The sequence below is a fragment of the Lasioglossum baleicum genome, chromosome 2 (assembly GCF_051020765.1).
Source record: "Lasioglossum baleicum chromosome 2, iyLasBale1, whole genome shotgun sequence".
In the NCBI taxonomy this organism is placed as follows: Eukaryota; Metazoa; Arthropoda; class Insecta; order Hymenoptera; family Halictidae; genus Lasioglossum; species Lasioglossum baleicum.
In genome coordinates, this window is record NC_134930.1 from 20566690 (window position 1) to 20592126 (window position 25437).

Here is a 25437-nt window from a genome sequence, read left to right on the forward strand (position 1 = left end):
CCGGCCATTTGCAAGCGCGAATGTTAATCGAATCTCGGCCGCTTCTATCTCTCCCCTGTCCCGAAAAAGAAATCGATGTCGAGCGCACGGAATTCGATGGAGCGATGGTATCGACGAGAAACGACTACGGTGTTGCAAAAGAAGGGAAGGGAGCAACGAAAAAAAAAAGAAGAAAAACGGAAAGTGAGGAAAAATCACCGCGAAATGGCTGCGACATCGTCGTCTGTGCAACGCTGTCCTTCGATCGGGCGAGTTGAAACGATGGGAGAGCACTCTTCGTGCAAAATAGGCGCGGGCAATGGTTCCGAGATGCGCAACGGCAGTTGATTTCCGGCAATTGCCAGCTCGCGGATCGGTCCTTTAACTTCCGGTATTTGTCGAGCTTTCAGTGTCCATTTTCCAGCGCTCGAAAACGCCGCTGACCGAAGATAGGATTTACATTCTCGCGCGATACGTCACCGCGTGTGTGGAACGCTTTAGTTGATTTTGCGGTCTGATACGCGGTACAGTCGGAAGGGGAGCTTCGCCACACATTCGCTCTATCCGTCTGGTCAATTGTACAACTAGAACAATGCCGGTGCACCTTCGCGCATCGTTGCGGCAGGTGCAACTGCAACACCTCTTTTCCATATTCTCTTTTAACCTCTCGTCCGGCTGAATTCCTTGTCAGCGAGATTTTCGGTTTGTACGCGGCACCTCTGAACAGTTCCGAGGCTGATTTTTTTTACAGACACTGGGTATCTGCAATTAATATGTTCTAACAAAATCAGTCGGCTTCGATGCACGATATTTGTTAATTTTTCTCTTTCTCTTGACAATGCGCGATAAATATGAGCGTGGCATGGATCGCCCTTGCATCGTATAACCGATGCGATCATATAATAATTCAGCTGCGGATGATAGATACTTGGAAGTAATCGAAGGAAAATAAATATCAGTATTTTCTTGAACTATGATATATTGTTATTTAAAGTTTCTGCCTAAATCTTGATCACAGCTACGCGTGGAATCTTCTAGTAATTCCCGTTAATATAATGAAAGATGTTTCAAACGAAAGTTTAACTGTACTAACACGTGTACAAATTGCAATATATAAAACTGACAAATTTTGAATAAAATGAAAATCCAACGTTCGGTAAAATAGCCATCACCACAGCGGGTCGATCCGATAAAATAGGTGGAACGAATTCGAACACTTCCGTACAGTTTTATTTTTCTATCTGAAATTACATACCTCCTATCATCTTTTGCAAGCACAGCTTTCACACCTGGTCTGTACGTACCTGAAACAAGAAAACAATAAAGAAATTAGCCATCTGTCAATTTTAATCTGTCCACAAACGAATGATTCGTGTGAAGTAGACGCATGAATCAAGTTGAGAAGAAAACTTCTCTGCGCGTCCACCCACAAAAGAACAATCGACGCAGTACACGGTTCCATCAAATCAGACGATCCATTCAGCCAGCGTATCTCGAACAGCTCGCCGGAGCAGTATATCTACGCTAATTCTTCACGTCTCGCAGCCCCGTGTAATCGAGTTTCGCATATAATCCAACTTTTGTCGGAGATTGTTCTCTCGACGGCGAATACGTATTAAGCCAAGGAAATTCTCTTCCATTTCGGAATAAGTTCCAATTATTGTAACTTATATACATGACGGGTAGCGCGGTTGAAGTTTCCTCCGGACGCCGCAGTTAGAGAGCAAGTAACAATGACGGTAATTATTATATCAGCCCGTCGGATTTCCTTCGAACCCTTTCGCCGGTGCGGCGAACAAAGGGTTCAAATTGGCGGCCGTTCGGCAATTAGCCATTCCCTATTCTGCTCCCGCGATCTCAGAATCAACGGGAACGGTAATTATATTACAGGGATAAGAGAATCGAGTTACGAGCGCCGCTTTTCCTATCTCAGAGGAAAAGTTCTCGCTGTTGCTCCTCCGGGCTGCTCCCCCGGAAAACAGCTGGGAACCCAAGCTACGCTTCTCAACAAAATCGTGGCATGTGTGTACTGTCTTTAACTTCTCTGGAAGACGACGAAGCACATGAATGAATATCGATATTTGTTGATGACTGCGATTAACAGCTGCACAGTTGTACAGGCTGTTTTAAAATTATATGGATCGGTGGACATCTGTTACAAAAATGAACCGCAAAACTAACCATTGAATTAACTAACATTGAATTCTAAGATCAAAATTGTTTTTCATCGCATCCTATAATACTCATCGCGACGAACAAAAGTTTCAAATGAACTATACAGGTCTGAATTCAACCATTCCCTTAAAAAACGACGTAAAAGACTCGCCGACTATTTTATTCCATATGTCTACAGGGTGTCTTCTAATGGTTTAAACGTGGAGTGGATGGTTCTACGAAAAATAAGTGGAAGATACAGAATAAATTTTTTCAATCCGTCAAGTTGAGACCTGTCTAGCGTTCTTAAGAAGTAGAATGAGTCGGCCATGGACAGACGCGTCGAACGAATGTTCAAACTGAAACTCGGACAGGAGGAGACAAACGAAAAGAATTTGTTGTATATTTTCTCATGTAGAACCAATCCTCCACGTTTATACCATCTTGGGACACACTGTAGACATAGAAATCAGATTGTATTTGTTTACGAAACTTTAAAGTCGTTTTCTAAGAGAACGGTTGACATGAGACACATGGTTCCTGTGAGACATTTATTCGCTGCTATGAGTACTATACGATAAAACAATTTTGACAGTCCATTTTTGTCCATTTTTGTCAATTTTTGTCCCCTTTTTGTAACAGATCGCCACCGATCCAGAGGTCGCGACACATAATGTCGAAACAGCCTATACGATAACGGTATTAATAGTCCGAGACTGCAGCTGACGAGGGAGAGAGAGGGAGAGCGTGCCTCGTCCGCCCGCGCAATCCCACCCCCGCCGATACAGGTTAATAGACACGAGAGCTTAAACGAGTTTCCGTTAACAATGTATTCCAATTCACCAGCGCGATTACTCCGCCGTAAGGCGTCGTAAAAAGGAAACGTAAAACGGGTGAATGGGGGAGGGGGTACGTACGACCGATCTTCGTGAAAGTTTCACAGCCCTGCAGGACGAACGACCATCGATTGCTCGCCGGGGCCAAGGAGACGTTAATGCGACGTCGTCATTCGTCCCCGTGCGGTGAAAACTTAACGTATACCCGTGGCATCTTGAATAAGGCAACGCCGGTAACGCGCTCCGTCGGAAAGAGCTCCCATCGATTTCTTTCGGCGTCGAAGAGAAACGGATCGGAGCCGAACGGAGCGCCGACGTCGACCCGACGGAAAACAATTTAGGGAAAGGAAACCAATTTGACGGAAATACATGGTCGAGAGGAGAAGTATATCCTCAGAGACGCGATAATGGCACACCGAGAAAAGGAATTCTCCGTATTTCCACCTACAAAGTTTACAATCAACGTTCGATTGACGGCATTACGCCCGTGTCCCGAGGATCTGTTAATTTCAACGGAAATCCTAGAACTTCGACAATTCTAGAATCATTAGAACCACATCTTCATGCGTTTATGGCTAATGAAAATTTTTAAAAACTGCCAGGATTTAAAATTCGACAGAATCTAGAAAGATTTTTATTTACTTTGGATCTACAAAGGCTGTTCCCGTTAAAAATAGCAGTCTAATAAACACTTAAATGGTTAATCTTTATGCATTTACAGCATCTGAAATTTTCAGAAAAGAGTGGAATATAGGATTCGACAGAATTTAGACAACTTTTATTTTCTGGTAAGGTGGGGTCTCACAGACACACCGAAATAATATATATTGTAAATATTATAGAAATAAATACCTTTTTCATAAATATAAGATTAGGTATTGCTTAAGAGGCTTGTAATTTATCAGAGTAGAAACGCAGATCCACGAAATTAAATTTTTATTATTCAAAAATACTTAACTAATGAAACATCTTTACAATGTTACAATCAATCTAAAATCTCTGGGGTCTGTGAGACCCCACCTAACTAATGCCGGGTTAAAATTCGTCTAGAAAAATTGAAAATTGCGTAAACATCCACAGTCCAGTTATTATCAAATGCCTTCGACTCTTAGAGCTGTTTATGTCTCAACACACACAATATCCAACCACTACTTCTAGAACTACTGAACTCCACAGTCTGAAATATTTCAATTTTAGTAATGTTACTAAATCATCGAGTCCCCATAATCTTGCCAGCTCCATCAGGCCGAGTAAGCCTCCCAGAAATTTGTCAGCGTAGGTCGACCGACTACTTTCTTATGAATAAAATCTCAATCCCCCGTGGGGAAGCTAGATGACTCCGCGTTTCATTCCGCAGTAGGTGGATGAATCTAATAAAAATTCTGCGAACGCATCAATTCTGCAATCGGAAGCAGCGCGACACACGCGGAGAACCGTTCCCAGATTGGTCCAGAATTGATGCTCGAGCAGCGACTCGAAATCGTCGTGGCACGCAACAACGTCGTTAACCGAAACAAAGGTCTGCGGAGCTGGTGCATCGACGTATGAAGCATTGTTATGCGAGTGCATCGTTACTCGAGCTACTCGCGCGTTTTCTGATATTTCATATGGTACGCGAACGTTGCCGAGAGCTTTTCCTTTTTATCTTGAGCTCGCACGACACGCAGATGTACATTTCGTTTCGCAGACACACTTCTAGACCTCGTTCCGTCGCCATACTTTCGAAAATTTCGAATGTTTAACAGGTAGAAAGATAGTAAGAATTCTCAACCCGTTCGTAAAACGCCGGACACTTATTTGTCTTTAACAAAATGGTAAGTAATAGACAGCGGATCTTTATGCATTTACAGTGAGGAGCATAACTGATTCCACACACTTTAAATCAGAACAACTCTTTTATGAATGGACCAAACGACTTCAATTTCTCTGTAAGGCTAGAAGAATTAGTTTAGTTCTACTTTCTGCGTATACTAAAGCACGCGAACCTGGCAGAACTCTAAACTGGATTTTCTCGAAAACGAAGCGCCGAACGAAAAAATGTTATTCCTTTTTTTCGACTTATTTTTCCATGTAGTATCACCCCCTGCTCGGTTGTACCACCCGTCCGGCCACATCCTATATTATGGACAGAAATGTACACTCTGAACGTATTGCAAGGAAACAAATGATTAAAAGCACTTGAGGATTACGAACTTGTGTACGAATGCGTTCACTTGTATGGAATTGTGTAGGGTCCGGTGTCTCTGTTTTCCATGATTCCGAACGAACTTTCGAAATCGAGAACGACCCAGTCTCGACAGTGAGCCCAATTCGGTTACCTACATCGGAAACACGACGGGTTCCTGTTTCAGCGTTCCACCGCGCATCGAGTTTCGAGATGTTTCAAGCATATTCGACCGGTATCTCTCATACTGCCACTGGCATTCGTACTGCGTGGTAATTCGCCGCTGTCGTGGCAGCCAGCGACGGAAATTGCTAACGACGATCCTTCGAATAATCAAAATCGCGTGCGGTATATCATTGAGGATCCTCGGTCCCGTATACCAAGCAGGACTGATTGATCCTGAAAGGGTTGCGATCTGTAGACACACGGCAACGCTCTGCCTCTTCTAATTGGCACTCAGCTGAAACCTCGTATTCTATTAAACATACCAAACCGAACAATTTTTACAAATACCCCGTGTCTAGCTTTACCAACTAAAATGCAAACTGTATGTTTGTAACTAGACACAGCGGATCTTTATACAAAATAAACATTTTCTACCTGAATTGCAACAAACCGCAGTGATATAGATATTTGTTTTCTCTCTTAATATGTTCGATAGGTTAAAAATAATATAAAAGGATATTTAAATTCCTCGAATTTGTTTACTGTTTTAAATTACACCCACTCAATTCTGTCAGAAATGCATCGAATCCGCTGTCTACTCATAACTACATGTCTATTTGCATTGATAGCAAGACACAGGAGCCAAATAGAAATTTCTTTCCTCTTTCAATTGTCTTGTTCAGCTGAAATTGATACACTGACGTCCTCAAATCTTCTTAATTCGTCCACTGCTTTAAATTGTACGTGTCACTTTTCGTGATAAATGCATCAAATCCACAGTCTAGATGAATCATTCGCTGTATACGAAATGTGCAAGCCTGGGTGGAGAGACGGATGCACCGGTGGAAAAAGTTGTCGCGCACGCGAGCTGGCTGCCTAATGTTCCCGTTAAACAATCCCAAGGGAGAGGGCCCCCTAACTCGGTGCAACAGTCACGGACACCCCCAGGAAAAGTTAAGATTGCCGGAACGAGTGACGCGAGTCATGCGTTCCAGCATAGTCCGGGCTTGCTTGAAGGAAAACTTCGAACGTGTGCATCGCCGAGAATTTTCCCTGGCATCCCTCCTCCAGCCGACTTACTTCGAATCGAACAACTCGATGGAAAAGTACGGACGACTCGGTTGGAAACTGCGAACACCCCCGCGAGCGAATCCACGGCCTCGCACCACCGTTCGCGCAAGAACACGCTTATGCGAACACCTCTTTCTTACTTCATGAACCAAACCGAATGGCGATACTCGTATTATTCCATTCCGTAAAACGTTCCATCTTAGTTCAGTGACTGGAAATCAGAGTTGGGCGGGACGTAATCCGATTAACGATTGAAAATTATGATTAATATAAAATTCAATTATTTATCGCGTGGCTACTGCTTACTAAATAATCAGTTATCATTAGAGTGCGGATTTTATGCATTTATGACAACAATGGGTGCGTACAATTTAAAACAGTGGAGGTGTTAAAATGATTTAAGGCCACCAGTGTACTAGTTTCACCTTAACAAGATAATCAAAAGAAGAATGAAATTTTTATTTGGCTCCTGTGTCTTGCAATCAATAGAAACATTTTTTATTTTGCATAAAGATCCGCAGTCTAGTAATCATTGATCAATGTGAATAAGAATGGAATCAGAAGCTGTAATCAATGATCGTGATTGCTTAATCATTAATAATGAAACGATTACATTCTTGATTATGATTTAATCGGTACTTCTGCTGGGAGAACAACACTGTAAACATTTTTTTAGAAATGTATATATTTTTTACATCGTTTTACATAGAAAATCCCAGAATTATACACATCATAACTGAATTATACACATTGACTGAATAATGATTATAAAAGAATTATTATAATTACTGGCCAACTCTGCTGAAAACCATGAACTTTCACTTCTTCATGTTGAACAGCATGTAACTCATGGCAGTTGTGTGTTAGGTTGCGGAAAACCCGGACAAGAAAACATTTCGTTTATAAATGTAATCCGCCACCGATCTCCATATTAAAGGAACTGTATATCGAATAGAGTGCTCGATATTTTTCGAGGAACCGCGCGTATTTCGAGGGTTGAGAGGTCGCACAATACGCGAGGCCGGAATTCCCGCGACATCGACTTTAGAATCGACCGTGCCCTGCCCGTCCCCCAGGCCATCGACTGACGGATTATCCGGCCAATTCGACGGAATTCTAACTTCATTTTCGTGGGACGGCCCGAAGAAAATTGGATTTCTCCGGCGAATTCCTTAATTCCGCCTCGGCCCTGCACGGGGAAATATTCTGCTTCGAGGGACGAGGAGTTTTTATCGCGACGCGCGGATTTTCGATCGATCGATCGCTCGACGGATTGCCGCGTCCAATTCGACGAAACTCGAAACTAGCGATCTTTACTAGATTTTTCTGTTGGTTATATTGCTCGCACTAGAATTTGATTCGCACCTAAAAGATAGGAGTTTCATTTCCATTTAATAGACGCTGTTCGAATTTTTCGTCGTTGTTATACGGCGAGGGGTTAAATATGTGACACTGGAAATTCTTTGTGCGTCTATGTCAAAATTGAGTAGACGAAATTCGAAATTGTTAAAAAATGATTCCCCTCTTTTGAAATCATTAAGGTACAATCTACGTAGACCATTTTTATTTTGCATAAAGATCTGCAATCTAGTGATCACGTTTTACGAAATGCAATTATAAATGGGTTATCAATAGACAGCGGATTTCACGCATTTACGACAATTTAAATGTTGCAATTTAAAGCAGAGAAAAAATTAGAAGAATTCTAAAATACTGTGATATATTATTTTCAACTTGTCAAACATAAAATAAATGTCTCTTTCACTCCAGGTAGAAAATGTTCAGTCTAAATGTTCAGAAGTACACAGGCTGAAAGAAATCCTATCTCTCGATTGGATATTATTACCGAAACTGTTCTGCATTGTTAGAGCTCGGGCAAAACTCCGACATCGATTTGTCCGAGGGAAATTCCTGTACGAGATTCGCGCGATCATTCAGCACATACAGCAGACGTGGCGTCGGCGTCGTTGGCATCGAGCGTGTGTTGCGCCGTCTAATGTCGTCGTAAATTCAATTCGTCCGAGAAAAGTTTCGAGCTACAAGAAAAATCCTGCATCTAGGAAAATTTGTAGCCTGGAAACGGATCACGTTGTTTCGCTCGTTAATTTTACAGGGCGCCGTTGTTTTCCGAGGAACGAGTCGGATAGTTGGAGCGTGGGTGGAGAATGTAGGGGCGGGGAGGGGACCGATCGTTTTCCTTCCATTGATCGCGAGCGAATTTATTTATTTATTTGTTCGTTTACAAGCGGGATTAACCTCGTTGCTCGTCGATAGTAATAGCGAGCAACGAAAGGTTCGGCGTCGATGTAAATGGCTGGACGTAAAAGAAGAACGGAGGGCTTGCGAAAAAAAACACACACACGCGCGCGTGCGCACATATACCTACACAGATACACGGCAGAGGGAATACGAAAAACTGTTCGCTTCGAGCACGCGGGAGGACTGGGAACACTTAAATGAAACGTCGAAGACCTGGTACAATCCTTGCGGCAGCGAACGCAGTTGGCCGATTTCCAGGACGTTTCCAGTCATTTGTATATCTTGCACCCTCTGTCCCCGAGATCGATCGAATTCCCTATTCTGAACCGAGCTCTCCGAGCATTAACCGAGAATCGAGTGTTTCGAGAGTTGTTCCAGAGATTAACCGAGACTGATAGAGTAATTAGACTGCAGGTGTTTATGCGAATTTATGTTCCCATGGCCGAGCGTTGGGAATCTTGCTGAAATGGAATTCCGTGCGACGCGGCGCACATGAAAAAGTATTTGATACAAAGTCGAACAAATGACCGCATTCACATGGTTTATCTTTTAATTATTGAAATTATAAAGATGTGCTTCCATTACAAATTATTCGATATATTTCTTTATTCGAGCGCGTACTGTTATAAAAGTCATCAGAAATCGAAATAAATTCAGTCTTGTCATTTTTGTAAAACAATATGAATAACAATAAATTTACTAACTTATATGTCAATTAAAAATTTTCCTTCAATTTTTAATATTATATGAATTACAATAAATTTACTAATTTATATATTTCAATTTAAAATTTTCCTTCGATTTTCAATATTATATGAATTACAATAAATTTACCAATTCACACACATATTTTAATTTTTAATTTTCCTTCAATTTTTAATTTTATATGAATTACAATGAATTTACCAATTCATATTTTAATTTAAAATTTTCCTTCAATTTTCAATATTATATGGATAACAATAACTTTACCAATTCATATTTTAATTTAAAATTTTCCTACAATTTTTGATTTTATATGAATCACAATAAATTTACTAATTTATACCCGACACATTCTGTATCCGGTACAGTTACTGTTAAAATGAGATGAGACGAACCGAGTGAATCGAGAATTGATCGGCGAAGGAAGTTATGAATGGTGCAGGTGTACGAGATTAGATGTGCCGCTGCAACGTAGTCGTTTCGATCGGGAACTTTTCTCGGCCGCCGTTCGAGCGAAAACATAGGAGAACAGCGAAGGAAATTAGGGGTCTCGTTTAAGTCCCCGTTAATTATTATCACGAAGCTTCGCGTGGTTATTTTGTCGCCGCTTAACTCTACGTAATTCCATACTCCGTGTGTTTTAGGTTCAAGGACCGATATACTCTGATTATGCTTAACCTATTCGGCCGACTTAACGAGTCGGACCCGTAGAGCTTGATTTCGATCAAAGCGCTGCTATTCGGGGATCGTAGCTGAACGTTTGCTTCGTATCGAGCTCGTTATTTCGGTCGGCTATGTTCGGTTATAAAGCGGCTCGTTTAAATATTGCTGGAATTAGAATTACCAATTGCGATGGAGCTGGCTGCTCTGAAATAGGGAAAGTAAATTTAAATGGGGGTTAAAATGGAACGAGCATAAGAATGAATATATGTACATGTAAACTGTATTAATAATAGACTGCGGATCTTTATGCAAAATAAAAATGCTTTGCATTGCTTGTTTGAAGCAGGAATAACATAAAAATTGACGACTTTGTTACGTTAAAAGCAACATTACAACATTCTTGAATTTTCTAAATCTTTTACTGTTTTATATCTCGCTGAATAAATTTCTTCATGAATGCATAAAGATCCGCAGTCTATTAATTAATGTACGATACTAATAGAGAGTAAGAGACAAAAATGATCGGCCATTTTCATGCAGCTTTCCCAGGAAGATCGTGTGCAATCGACGAAAACCGGGCAGCGTGAAAAGGCTGTTGCAGGACTAATCGATCGAAGGGGCTGTTCGGTCTTCTCCATCGTCGGCGCTTAATACGCGAAGATTGTTATACAACCGGTTTAATTACACGTTCCAGCGGCGCAGATCTGCGTCGGCACGAGAGCGGCACGCTCCTCGAGCACCTAGCCTCGCCCCAGGGAAACGTTATGGAAATTCTATTTGTTTTTGCGGAGAGACCGCGGCGCATTTCATTTACCCTTCTTAAAATTGCCGCGCGAGAAATTTGCCCCGGGCTGGGTTAGGTCGGGGCTCCGGGAGCTCCAAGCAATTTTCGACCCGCCAAAGGAGAAGGAATTCTCTCTTTCGGTGGCCGGGAGAGAGCTCTCCAGTGGCTGATCTTCCCGCGCGGTCCAAAATCCTGTTTCTCTCTCTCTCTCTCTCTCTCTCTCTCTCTCTCTCTTTCCTCTCCTTTTCCCGCTCCATACACTCTTGCGAAAGGGATCAGAGCCGGCTACAGAGAAATACCATTTCCTTGGACCCTTATGTCAATAACCAACATTTTCTGCAATATTCGATGATGCAAATTCTTCATGCCGCAAATGTAACTTAATTCTCTGATCATCCACGAACATTAAAGTCTACAATAATTGTGCTGTTTCACCACAAAAATGTTAAAATAGTTTTAAAAAGAACTTGAAAGTGGGTCTGCAATATTCCACGAACATCAAAGTCTACAATAATTGTGCTATTTCACCACAAAAATGTTAAAATAGTTTTAGAAAGAAATTGGAAGTGGTTCTGCAATATTCAATGACGTAGCCGAATTGTTGCTTCCGAAATTCTCTACAATGAGAATGGTGATATTCTGGGTCGGAAGGAACGTGTCGGTTTCGGAATTAGAATAGCGCGAATAGTTAATTCGTTTCAGCCCTGTAGAACGTTCGCGTAGCTGCGGGATCGTAATGCGAGCGAAATAAGGAGCACGTGCGAACGCGCGAGACCGTGGCGCACGCATCGGATCGAGAACGAACAGAGAAAGTGGGAAAACTCGGTCGTGGAGGAAAGAGGAACGGGAAACGACGGCATAACAGAGCGGCGCGAAGTGTTCTACAGAAGGTTTTTATCGTAACTTTTTCGAAAACTCGAGCATTCTCGCGGTAACCACCGGCTGGGCCCGAGAGAACTTCCTTGATGTTACTTGAATGCGTTGTCGCAGTCGACTCGCAAATGGTTATTGCCGGCTCTGTAAAGGAACCGGAACCCTCACCCGCGAATCTAATTGTAATTTCATAGTCGCACGTACCGCTTCCGACAAGCTACATTCGTTAGCGGGCAACTGCTCCCAAAAGCATTTGTACCGAACCAACCATTTTCCAGAGAATCGCCAATTTTTACACTGCAACCGTCCTGGGGAAAAGGATACAACACACCTGGACTCGTTTTAACTTTCGACCAATTCTTTCTTTTTTACATCAAAAGCTATTAGTTGCCGATAATGTCGATTTAAAGATCTTAAGCAAAGTCTAAATAAAACTTGATTCATTTAATGCAGCCGTACAAACGATATAAATTTTCTTTTCTCTTCTACGACATTTTTGGGGACAAAGACGTTTCATCACTGTAACGAATAGATTTGTTCTCACTCACTGAAATTGTTCCCTTTCTCCTTTCACCTTCGAAGAAGCTCGTGGAAATTTAAGGGAGCACTACTGTATACCGATTGAGCAAATGCAGTCTCCCGTGTTCGGCCGCATTTATCAAAACTTGGTACATCCTCGATGTCCTTGATATCCCTTGAAACCGGTGGCCATTTCTATGGAGTTGTTCCATTCACCTGGACCTCTCGGTGGCCTCATTCATGCGAACTTTATCCAGGTTCCCTTTCAGTCGCATCCACCTGGCCTCTTTTCTAAGCCTATACATCCTGAAGACTGTCAATGCGTCTAAATGCTCGGCTACGTGGTCGAGTCACCCGCGATACTCGATACCATCATGTACCTGGACTAGCCTTGTCACAGGCTCTGGCTTTGGTTTAGCTGGAACCGCATAGTCGATCATCGAAATTTTCTGTGTGGCAAGTCCAATGAATTCGGTCAACAGCGTGACACGCAACAAATGTAACAATAGCTCGAAATTAATAAAAATCTCCCGGAATGACGGGAGCAGAAATTGAACGAATTTCTCGGTCAGTCTCTATGAAAATTCGAGTACTGTGGAAACATCGAGAAAGGTGAAGTGGCTGGGCAACGCGCGGTAGGGTAGGAGGAGCGAAGAGAGCAGGGAAGGGGAGAAGGAAACTCGCTTTGACGTTTGACCGTGGCAGCTGCTAGGTATCTCGAGAATTCCGCAGACATTAGCCGGGGCGGTTCTGTAATACAGCTTCGTATGCAGCTACAGCGAGAAAGCTAGCCGGCAATCCAACCGGCGCGCGGCGGGCCAACTTTCTGAAGTATTTCGTCCCGGGTAGGTTAACTTGGAGGCTACGATCTGCCTGGCTACGATCGGACCGCACACCACGTGGTAATTGCCACCTCGTGTGGCCACCTTGCAAATATCATCGCCGACGGAATTGACCGGGCTCTATACTACGTGCACCGCGAGCAAGATTACGGGTTATCCTTAATGAAGGTCACTCCGATATCCGCCAGGAGAACTGTTCCGCTTCTGAACGTTAATATTCCGTGGATTCCGAGATGCTGTCCGATGATACGGGACCGCAGGTGCTATTGGAACTGGACTAACGAGCACGACGCTCAAACTATCGCGCGCTGACTTATCAATGAGCGGCGCACACCTTGCTGCCATGTTTCTCTGCCACGCACCGGGACGCGTATGTCTGCAGTCTGCAGGGTCTAACGAATTGATGTCCGACAACTTCTTCGGGTGATCACACACCTTCGGATTCGGCGGAGATTCGTAAGAAAAAGTTTTCGCAATATCAAGCATCAGTTACTTTTTTTGTGGAAATTGAAGCACTCGTCACAAGGAAAGAAAATGTCAAAGGGACTAACCCGTGCTCTTGGAGAAAAATGTTCAAAGTTTCATTGATTAAAAATATGAGTATGTGTAATTTATGTGTCATATCATTCTCAACTTATTAAACATATTGACCCTAACGATTCGAAGCAATTTTAATTCCGAAATCATGATTTTCCTTTCAACCCGGATCATTTTTAATCTATGTAATCTGTTTTACAGTGTTTTACATCGAATTGAACTTGTTATCTCATGCACACACACAATAGCTGAGCTTTTTACAATTTATAGAGTATAGATGAATTTACTAAAGGGTTAAAAAAGAAATAAATTTCAGGTAGAATCAGATAGAACATTTTCATTTCGCATAAACATCCGTGTCCGTTGATGTGCAAACATATTCCGGAATGAAACAGCAACGTTTCCAAACAATTATATAATTATGATCATATAATTATACGACAATACAATGGATACAATTAAACGTGTGATAATGAACTGAACACGCTTCCATAATGCTCACAAATCTCTCGAAAGTAGTTGCCCCGACTGCTTTATAATTCTAGAGTTGAACACTGTATAAATCGAGCTATTCTTATCCAGCAAACTGTTGCGCTTAAACTCAATTTAACTGACGGTACAATTTGCCAACGGCTCATTAAAAAATTCAGCGTGAAACTTGCGTTGTTTCCCTCGCAAGACGCACCCGGTTTAATTATGTTCAGGATGGGGTTGGTCGACCGGCGTGGGAGGAGCGACTAATTCGTTACTTTTAAGTTTAAATCGTGCGCAGCTGCGACTGGCGCGTCGGTTCCGAGAAAGAGTTAGCGAAAATTAAATCAGCGCACAATGGAACCGATGGCGAACCTAGTCTAACAAGGGAACACATTCAAGTTGCGCAAGTCGGTTTTAATGAAACTTATATGAGAGTTAAGTAGTTCCCGGAAGAACTGCAAAAACGTGTTTTTTGAGACATGTTGAAAGCTTTGCACTCGAAATAAAAATTGTATTCTGTTTGTATTTAATTAATCACTGAACATTTACAAATTGCACGAGAAGAAATGGCTTGAAAGAATTCATTTGTTTAAATCTACCGATGACACTAATGGAATTCCGCGGGCTGAAACCTTTTTGTCAATTTTGACCACGATTTCCGGGGAAATGGCTGCTGTCCAGCAGAAAATATGGCGGTTCAATTTAACATTTACGACGGGGATACGAGCGCGACAGTTTTTAACGTTGAAAGCCGCTGGGAAGTCGGTGAAAAACCAACCGGAAGCCCGCGACCTTCGCACGCCGGTAAATGCGGCCCGAATTCGAGTAAATGATGCACTGCATTATGCCAGTAATGCTCCCACTCGGAAACGAAAGCGTTATTCGGTGAATAATGTTATCCGCGGGCGGAAGGTAATACTCTCCGATGTACAAACTGCACGGCAGACTGTTAATTTCGCGAACGTGCCTTTCTTTCTGCTCCCACCCACGCATTACGTCCGCAGCTGAAATATTTCGTATTGCAAATCTCACGGTAAACCATAAAATTGTTCGTACATTCGAAGATTACTGTCACACGGGTGGCGGACTACACGCCACAATTGTATTTCGCAAATTTACCTCATTAATATTGATTGTCACCCGTTGCAAAAAGTACTCGATTAACTGAACCGAGCGTTTCTCCTGGCAATTATGCACGCATTGGAAAATAATTACAATAAACGCGGAAGAGAAGCAAATAAAATAATAACAATCGTCGCGTATAAATTAAATGCACAAACACAGCAATTAATCATTTATTTCTTCACAGATTACAGAACCAGAAGTTCACTGAATTTCCAGATGACTTTTATTATCATATTGATTTATAATTTGATAAAGCATTACTTAATTGAATTTGTCATGCTACTTAATAATTGTTAATTATTTCCACGAGCCGGCATTTATTACTTTATTAATATCCCTTCGATGTATCGCCAACTCTTCCATTGCTGTTGCAATATTCCACGTGAAGAAAATTATATGAACAGGACTCACGATGTAGTACATACTTCATTTCTCGTTATTTTCCTATTACATCGGAGGACAAATAGTATTGTTGTGTGTACAAATTCCTGCATATCTCAACATTTATTTTACGCTCTATTCGGAAGATCCATTGTTCATTTTTTCTCAAAAGTTCTCTGTCAATTCCGTGACAGCGAATTTCTCCAATTCATTAATAAAATCGCGTTAAAAATGCGTGTATGCTTCGGGGTCGAAGGACGAGCAGCGCAAAAGACGTTGAAACAAGAATATTGCATTGAGAAACACGGCGGGAGCGGAGAACGCCTTCATTTATTTAATTAATGCCTCGGAAGACTTGTACATCTTGAAACACGTAGAAAGAGGAAGAAAACGAAAAAGAGAGGGGCGAGCGGGCGAGGATTGCAGGGGCGTACGCACGAAAATAATCCGGGTAACGATAATTGTATGCAAATGTGGGGAAGCCGCAAACTCCTGCTTCCCCCATCAACCTCCCTTGTCTTTCCCTTGGAAAATGGAAAAATTAAAGAAGTAATATCTAATTTAATTTATGTTATAAATCTCTATGTTCGGTATTTGCCACCCTATCTTCAATTTCTGAAGAACTACGTACAACTTCCGAACGAGATACAATATCGTAATCAACACTATGAAAGAAGGAATCTGTTGGCAAACGAAGTTCATCCCGCTGGCTTCCTGAGCAATCACGATACTGCTTCATCGAGAGATTCTACGTACTCTTCGAAAGATTAAAGACAGCTACAATTTTGTCGAGGAGTGTAATTTCGGACACGAATGAAACCAACTCCCTAATACAGTCCGCTGTTCTCGTAATAACTAATCTGCATCCGGAGCAAGCGTGCCGGCGCGTCGTGTCAATTAAACAGATCCAACGAACCCGAAACAGTAATTACTCAATTAAAATGTGTTACTAATTCAGGCCGCGTTCGTCTATTACAATTAGCTCGGATGCATGGACGTCGGAAGAGCGAAACCGCGCGAAGTCCCGCCGAATCAAGCACGTTTCCTTTTTAGCGGGCGCGACGTCGTCCGACAGAGAATCAACGATACGCCAGCTATTAATACAATATTAATTGCGACAGCGTGATCATCTTCGTCTATTTCGGATGAGCGTAACGCGAACGTATCCCTGTGTAATTGCACGGTCGAAAAGTCGACGTTATGATTAATTAAAACGGGATTTAATTCGCCCGGAAAGCGAGATTTCGGAATCATTAAACTGCCGGTAACTTCGTTGCAATTAGACCGCATTATGCGCTCCGCTATAAATAAATAAACAAAGGGCACCGCCATTCGGTAGTAAACGCGAAACATAACTCGCAGAACGCAGTCCACGGCAAGAATAACATTTAACTGACGCGACCTTTTGACCAAACACGACCCGAGTTAAATATAACTGATGCGGCGTTGAACGCGTTAACGAGTCAAGCAACCCAGTGACCTCAGAAAATAGGTCGCCGAAGGGTGCCAGCCGGAGTCATCCGAAAGAAGCAAACAACGTAGCCTCTCTCGCTGCAACAAAAACAGTGAACACGGCCCGAACACTTCGAGGCCCGCTGCGAATGCTAGCAGGGACATGTACCCCTAACATTTTTACGTCTGACATTTCACGGGTAGAGCACATCTACACACACACACACAGACACCTGGTTCAATCCCTTGTGGGGTCGGAGAGCGAGCGAGTCACGCAAGGAATCGCGTTTCTCGGGATGGCCGACCAAAAACCGGTGGAAGAACCGGAGCAACGGTCGTCGAGGATCGTTAGACCGTTAACGAGGATAAATCTCTCGCGGAGTAGCTTTCGTCCGGTGTGGTGTACGCAACGCGAAGATCGGAATGACGGTAGCTCGCGGACCCTTGTTTCCGGCCCGCAAAAAAGCCAAGCATTCCGGCCCGGTTTCCCGGATCCCGGCACGCTTGCGTTTCACGCCGCCCCATGTAAATCTCCGCCACGAGGAACGTTCTTATCTTACCGCGGATATAAAGCTACCCCTGTTCGTCCCTCCGCGCCCCGAATCTCCCTTGCGGCCGTCAAGGTGCGAAACGGAGAAAAACGAACGACGACGGAAAGAATGGCGCGGAGAGAAATACACTCCCACGAAAAAAAAAGATAGCCAGCCCGTGCTCGCATGTTACGACTCGTACCAACATTTTGGAAAACATTGTGAACGACTCCAATCACCGCTGAGCTCGTCCAACGTTGCGTTCCGAACATAAATCTGCATTATTCGCGTCTTTCCGTGAAAACGTGAACGTGGAATTGATTTTAAGTGAAAACGTTAATTGGTTTTCATTAAATCGTTAATTAATTTTTGCATTCAAGCGAACGTGAAGTACTAAGTTTCCGAATTGAAAAACTTCTAATGGAGAAACCGACGTCGCGTTCGTTGAAGGTTGAATGAATGGTGCTTAATTAAAAAGGTATGCTGTGCGAATTAGAAATTTCTCTTTTCAATTTCAATCTTTAGTTCAATTTCCAGGATGCGGAGAGGGGAGAAAGGCAATAGAGTCGAGGTATAACAATTGGTATGAAGAAATAGGAAATGGAAAGAAGAAAAATGATATAGATTAGGGAATAAAATGAGGGGAGGGAGACATTGGTAGAAGAAAGATGACAGATGGTGCAGAAGGTGTGGAGACGAAGCAGAAACATGGAAACACATGTTGGAAAGAAGAAGAAATGGAAGAAGAGATGCAGGGTAAATTAGAACTAATATTAGCAAATTTACCTAGAGAGAGAGAGAGAAAAGAAAAGCAGGATGGAAAGTGTGAATGAGAGAGGGAAAGAAGAAAAGAAAAAAAGAGTGGTAGGATGAGAATGTGAGAAAAGCAGGAAAGAATTGTAGAGGGAACGGGGTGCCTTCGTAACAAAAATACATACAATTCAATTTCCCATACTGTGCATTATAGAGCGAGAAGTAGTGTGACGATCCGATTCTGCGCAGCTGATTACGCGCGATTAATTCTCGTAGCGAGGGAGAGACAACAAATTCGAAGCGGACTGTTCGGAGGCCAGAGGTTTACAAGTTCGGTCGTTTCTCGTGCACAAAGGTCAGTTAATTGGGCCGAATATTATGCGACCGTGAAACGATCTCGGCCGAGAAGACCGCGCGAGAAGCCTCGGCTCGGCGCCGGAAACTCGCAACCAGTCGAGGATAATTAAGCGTGTAACCGAATAGGAGCGCTCGAGCTCGCCGACGTGTACACGGCGTGCTCCTCCCGATCCACAAGCACAACGAACTTGCGCGGAAGGAGTTTAGCGCCGCCTGTGTGTTCTGATTCGGATGCCCCCCGGCCAGTCACTTAGCCCCGACTAATCCGGATGTAATTTTAAATGGAACGGTTTCCGCGAATTTAATAAAACCCCGCCACCTCGCGCGCTGCGTTCACAACAAAAGTTCGAATTGCACGCGGCTCGCTGTGAACTGCACATCGTCGTAATAATTCTCACCGTCGTCGTTGGACAGGCGAAACTATACCTTTGCGTTTTTCGACTCTAAATTGGATTCCCGTGGATTCGGGGAAGAGACGTTCGCAAATTGTACGCGCACACCTGGACACGATTGCGAGGGTCCAGCTGAGGTAAGCACGAGCTTCCTGTAGGAATTTTTCAACTTTGGAGAGCTTGAATTGGAGCTGGAAGATTGAACTTCACGATAATTTACCCGATTTTTTTATACCGAAGCAGCTGCAGAATTAGCGGCACGAAAAGTAACTAAAAGATAGTCTTCGTCCGTTTGGTCGATTCTCACCGTACGTCTTGCAGGCCGTCCGGGGGAACCTACAGTTGTCCTACACGCGTCGATAAGCTTTTCACGGCTGGCGTCGATAGTATTGGTTCAGGATTTCCTCCGGTGACCTCTTTGAAGATACTTCAATGTATTGACAGATAGCTATCCGGTTGATAGCACGGGTTGACGTTTCCGATCGACTTCCGGCTCGACTTTCCTGCGGGCGCATGTGCGCTGTAACTATCGCGCTCATGAATTTTAGTGTTTCTTCGGAGGACGAATTTTGTTGTATTCCGGATACTCAATATAAGTATATTTATTAAGTACAATTTCTAAACGAAATACAAGCTACGGGCGTAATACAAAAGATCTTAGTAGTCTAGGCAAGACTCGGTAAGAGACTGATCGGAAGCGAATGAAGACTGTCAGAAGAATGCTCGCGAGAAGAAGAAATCAGCAGGAGATATAAGTTTTGGGTTCTGTAAAGTGAGGGTTGTTTTAGGTCTAATGGTCAGTAAGGGATGAATCATGGGGATGAGGTTCAAACATGAGTAATGGTAGATGGAATGTCGAACTGAAGGTAGAGAGACGAACTGAAACGTTTGGATTACATGAGCGATTACTAATGCTAGAGAGAATCCTATCGTTGGTATACAACAATTTAACCCTCATTTCACAAATTAAATCTGTCCCTCGGTGTCAAATTCGCACAGCGATAAAAGATCGATCAAATAACAAGGTAACATATTTACATCTTAGGTTTCTCGGTTATGTGTTTCGCATTAAAAAGAAGAACAGTCGGTATAACTTATTTCGGGAAAACTGTGATAAATTGACACGAGGGACGGACGGATAGTCTTTCATACTTTTGGATATGTTTGTCTACTTCGCAGACTTGGTAACACTCGTGAACAAAGACTGCGGATTTTACGCATTTGAGAAAAATTTAGAAATTTCTGATCGGTAACTATTTGGACCACCGACAAACGATGTCGCGTCTCCTCGGGCACCAATTGTGGAGCGACCTCTAAGCTCGGGTGCAGAAACTGCAGCAGCACAGTGCAAGGTACGAGTATGGGATTTTCATGTAGTTGGAGAACGGTGAGACGTCTGTCGTCCTAGTCGACGATGCGGGACCGTAGCCGCCGGGTCTGACAATGTACGTTGTCGGTCTCGTTTCTCCCGTGGCTGTGGAATAAATGGTGGCTTTCGGACAGCCTCGCACTCTTGGTCAAAAATAGCTTGTCGTATGTCACAATTCTTACAACTATGATACCCACGTTCACACTTTCACATTTTCAGAAATGTTGTTACCAGCAGTTACCAGCTAATTGAATGAATACAAACATGAGTTGGTGTATAATGTAAAACATTAAAAACGTCAGACGAATTTAAAAATAACGTTATACTATTGAAGATAGCCCATTGAACATATTACGAGAGAAAAGACATTTCTGTGTCACTCCAGTTGGTTGCAAATCAGGTAGAAAATATTTATTTTGCATAAAGATTCGCTGTCTAAGCATAACTATGACTAATCCTCTAGTTTTGTGTCGGTGATTTTGATGGGACCCAGTACAATCTCGAACAATATCGCTATGAACAGCTCAACGCATTGAATTTCGTCAATAAAAGTGCATCTGTGACACGAAATGACAAATACACGAGAGTCTGCAGTAGTCCAGTAACAAATCGAACCGAAGAATCGTTTACAGGACCCGAAGGATCGCCTACCTCTTCGCTACAGTTTGTCATCAGAGTTGAAAGCAATACTTTTCCGAGAGTATCATTCTCGAACGTGATACGAGCGTAAGATCTCCGGAACGTTCTCAAGGAGAAATTCCAGTTAGCGAAGGAATCGACGGCAACAACGCACAGTTAGCTCACCACCCGTCATCCCGTTAAGCGTCGTTCGTCCTTCTATCAATCCTGCTTCGTCAGTTCGATTATCCCCGATGTCAATCGCTGCGATCTACGAGCGTTTATGCGTCTGTCCGCCAGATAGGTTTCTCCCACTGATTGGCTGTAAATAATCGCACACCGTTCTGGGTCCTCGCTCGTTTATCATTCAACAGCCGTTCAAGATATTACATTGATTCGCCGAGTGTCTACCATTCTACGCTTTCAACTTTTCGAATCAATTACCGGTTCCTCGATCGAACCAGTCCGGTCACTTTGATAGGATTCGGTCCAATGAGCGTCGTATCAATTTGCTTAATTTTCTATATTTAATTTGGAGGAAGGCGGTCGCGGTCAATTGCGTTCGATACAACATACATTCTATGCTCTATCAATTAATTTGATTGCTATGTTCAATTGCGAGGGGAGCAGTTTTGAATTTATTACTTGAACTGTGTTTCGTTCATCTTCAAAACGATCGTAAGAATTTTAAGACGATGTTTTTGAACGTATTATCAAATTCTAAATCTAATGGTTGAAACTCTGATCGATTTCCGGACACGTTTGAAGATCCCGAGGCTAATAGGGATGATACGTCGCAGACGTAACTGCGTTGCTCGGATCAGTCCGGGACGGACTATTTACGGCGCAGTTTGCGTTTCCATAGCGGCGATCGTTATGCAAATGTATTGCCTCATCGCGCCACGGTATTGAGGATGCGACTTCGCAACGCGGCGATACTAAGAACACCTCGTAAAGAAAATGTTCAAACGACTTGCCGCGTAAAGTCAAAGCTCGGGACCGTAACATCGAGCTTCTAATTTCCAGCAAATTTCTCTCTGTACCTCGCGTGCGGAGTTTATGGCCGAAATAAAAAGAAATTCTCCAGAACTCGGGTAAACTTCGACCAGCGGGAAACTCTGGTTGAAAGACGTTGGTTATTAATACGTTGAATACATATGTATACCGACCACGTGAATTTCGAATATTTACCGCATTGTTCTAATAGAGACAAACATTTATGACAAAAATGGGTAAACACCATTTAACGCAGTGAACATTTTAATCAGATAATTCAAAGAAGAAAGAAATGTTTGTTTCGCTTCTGTGTCTTGCGATCGATGCAAACAATTTTTAATTTGCATAAAGATGTACGAAGTATTCGCACAGCTTTTAAAAACGAATAGCAATTCTTTTAGAACTTTTCCTATTTTCAATTAATTATATTCCGTAACAATTCCGTAGCAAAGGCACCTTGTAAATTTTCATTACAGTCCCAGGTGCCAGTAAAAATTGCTACACCATCATCCAAAACAGTTTTAACATTATGAAATTCGTCTGTGCTCTGTAAATTGTAAAAAGCACAACTGTTGCATGAGAAGACAGGTTCAAATCGACGTGCACAATGTAAAAAAGATAATCTGGGTTGAAAGAAATGCCTTGATTTTGGAGTCCAAAGGATTAATCCTTTCAACGTCTGAAAAAGATTCAAGCTGTCGGGATCCAATTTTAAAAACGTTTTTGAAAGGCGTACGAATACTTTGTACACCGTAATCAAACAAGCTTGTCATACAGCAGTATCATTGTCGCAGCTCCGCCCTCGGGGATCGTGAATATAAGAATTACCAAGCGATCCTGTTGAGAGTTAACAATTTTCCGCGGCGCACACGTTCAATGCACGGTTAGTATTGTTCACCATGCGACGATTGAAGAGGTTTGCCAACAATTTGTCCGAAGCGGCGCGCGCGCGCTTCCCTCACGCGAGTTCCTCAAACACAGGAACAGAGGATCGTGATTAGCGAAGATGAACGACACTATTTCGTTACGAGATTATAATCACGCCGAATGCCTACATTGTTTCCCGCGATACGTCGTGTCGATAAAGCCATTAGGATTGCGTGACCATCCTCTGTGACACCTATTATTCATGTTATTAGAGCGACCCGGTTCGCCCGTGTCGCAGCCAGTCGACACCGATCCGCCGCACGGTTGAATTATTTTCGACGATATTTCAGTCGCGACGCGACGCGTATCTATCGCCTCGGGATCGTTATTACTCGAATTTCAAGATCCAGCTGATCGACACGAGCATTCCGTGACGTCAGCGGATGTTACACGTTGACGGAGATTTCACCTATGCATGTTGCCTGCTTGCGATCAATTACAGTTATTATAAAGAAAGCGTAAAACATTTGAGCACCTCGCGGTTGTACGATTCAAGGTTAATTCGCGGAATTTGAGATCGCGTATCGGGTCTCTCTCGGTAACGCGGATATAAAACCGGAGAGGCAAAAACTTGATTCAACGTTACGAGCGTGGTGTTTGTAATACGACTAAAAGTACGGCGGTGCTCCGAACCTCGATGCGCTAATATCGTTAATTAAAGCCGCTACGCCGCGCCGCGCGGGCTGGGTTACGGGCTGTTATTCGCGTGTTGACGGCAATAACGGCGAGTATGCAGACAACATTAAAATTGAGAAAGCAACCTGGGCGATACCTCTGGTTAATCGTAATCGAGTTTTCACGAAGCAAACTGCCCGCACGCGAAAATATTGTGCTCGCTCGGAAATCATTTGCGTAGTTCCTTTCAACGTCGTTCTGTTAGCTGTGCACGTAATTAGGAATAACATAATCACTTTCTGAATTGCTTCCACTTTTCGTGTGAAAATATAAATAATCTGCCTGATAAAAAATGACATTTTTTCAATAATAATCTGTGAACATAATTATGAAAGTCTAAGTGATTCATTTCTTGTTTCGAGATATTTGAAGGGAAAGGATATTTTAACGCTAAATGAATTCATTTTTGACAATATTCGATTCAATTCGAATATACTATTTAATTGAAACAACCGCTAATTTTTTAATATTGGACTTTTTTGAGAAGTTAGAGCAATTGGTTTACTACAAAGAGAAATTTTTCCAAAAATTGCGATTAGTCGGAATTGCAGAGAAGATACTAGAAGTTACATTTTACAACTATTTTGTGTTGGCCTATATTGAAAATTTAAAAAGTACACATTAAACATTAAAACATGTAAGAATTTGAAATTTTTACCATTTTTAAACGTTTGTAGCGCATTTTGCAACGTCGACCGATTTTGGTGAAATTTTCCGAACGTGTTTACTTGACACAAATCTACGAAACCTGTTTTTTCTAAATTTTCCATACAAGCCCACTTTTTCTGCAATTCCGACTAATCGCAATTTTTGGAAAAATTTCACGTTGTGTAGTAAACCAATTTTTCAACATCGAAAAAATCTTGTTAATGATGCCTTTTTAGGAGATTCTTTTGGAGTGACTTTTTAAGGATATTAGTGGGAGTCTCTATAATTCTCATGAAAATGGAATTATGGGTGCGCGATCGTCGGGTTAAGGATATTCGACTATCAGCAAAAAGGGTCGTGAATGTTTATGAATTAAGCCCGGAGCCGAATCTGAAAACGATGTTCGAGGTAGCCTGCAAGAAACGGCGATGGGAATGTTTTGGAAACGAGTGATAGTAGGTTTAGCGTGCGATCGAGTAGGAGGAAGAGCGAGACAGAGATAGGAAAAATAGAAGCGACGGTACGGGAAACCAATATCATGCCAACGAAATCGATACCGGCTAAATAAATATTGTTCGAGAGGCTACCGAATTGACAGTGAGTCCCGTCGAGTGCACGAATGGAATATTTATTCCGCGGGGTTGGGGGAAACGAAAGCATCGTGAAGGAGCCTGCTCCTGATGTTGTATCTTATATCGATAAATCGTGTCTTCGTTGTTCAAACAACCGCTCGCCGATAGAGCTGTTGGACCCGATAAGCTTATCAATATGTGCTGATAAATATCGGTATCGCGGCTGACCAATAAGCGCCTGACGGCTCTGAACGTTAATAACACTGTCCAACAAATTTCAACTTTTTTTGTGATTTCAATATACTGTTGGGTCCTTCTTATAGAGTTTTTTGCGCTGATTCCGAACCTGGTTTTAATTTTTTTCCTATACGTCCAGTTTTTGAAAATCATGGCTTTGAAAAAAAAACATATTTTTCAACTTTAAACAAATATTGTGATGTTATTATAAAAGATATTGAATTGTTGTTTACAGCAAACGATTCTGTAGACTTTCCTGAATACAGTGATATCCAATATTAATACATTATGATTGTTTAAACATGTTTAAACAATGATTAAAGACGGAGATGCACCACTTTTGCACCAATTTTTGCGGATATTTTCGAATTTATCTCAAA

General features: G+C 42.4%; 1 protein-coding gene across 4 annotated transcripts in view; it reads right to left on the reverse strand.

Annotated features, from left to right (window-relative positions):
• Positions 1-25437, reverse strand: part of LOC143216876 (uncharacterized) — a 252206-nt gene that overhangs the window by 38696 nt on the left and 188073 nt on the right. The window contains exon 4 of one of the 4 annotated variants that reach the window (XM_076440431.1): positions 1235-1283. The exons of 2 other annotated variants lie outside the window; for them this stretch is intronic. In XM_076440431.1, coding sequence (XP_076296546.1) covers positions 1263-1283 — 21 coding nt within the window. In that variant the 3' untranslated portion in view covers positions 1235-1262. Of the gene's footprint in view, positions 1-1234; positions 1284-25437 lie in introns of those variants that run through there. One more of the 4 variants, XM_076440446.1, reaches the window with a different exon arrangement.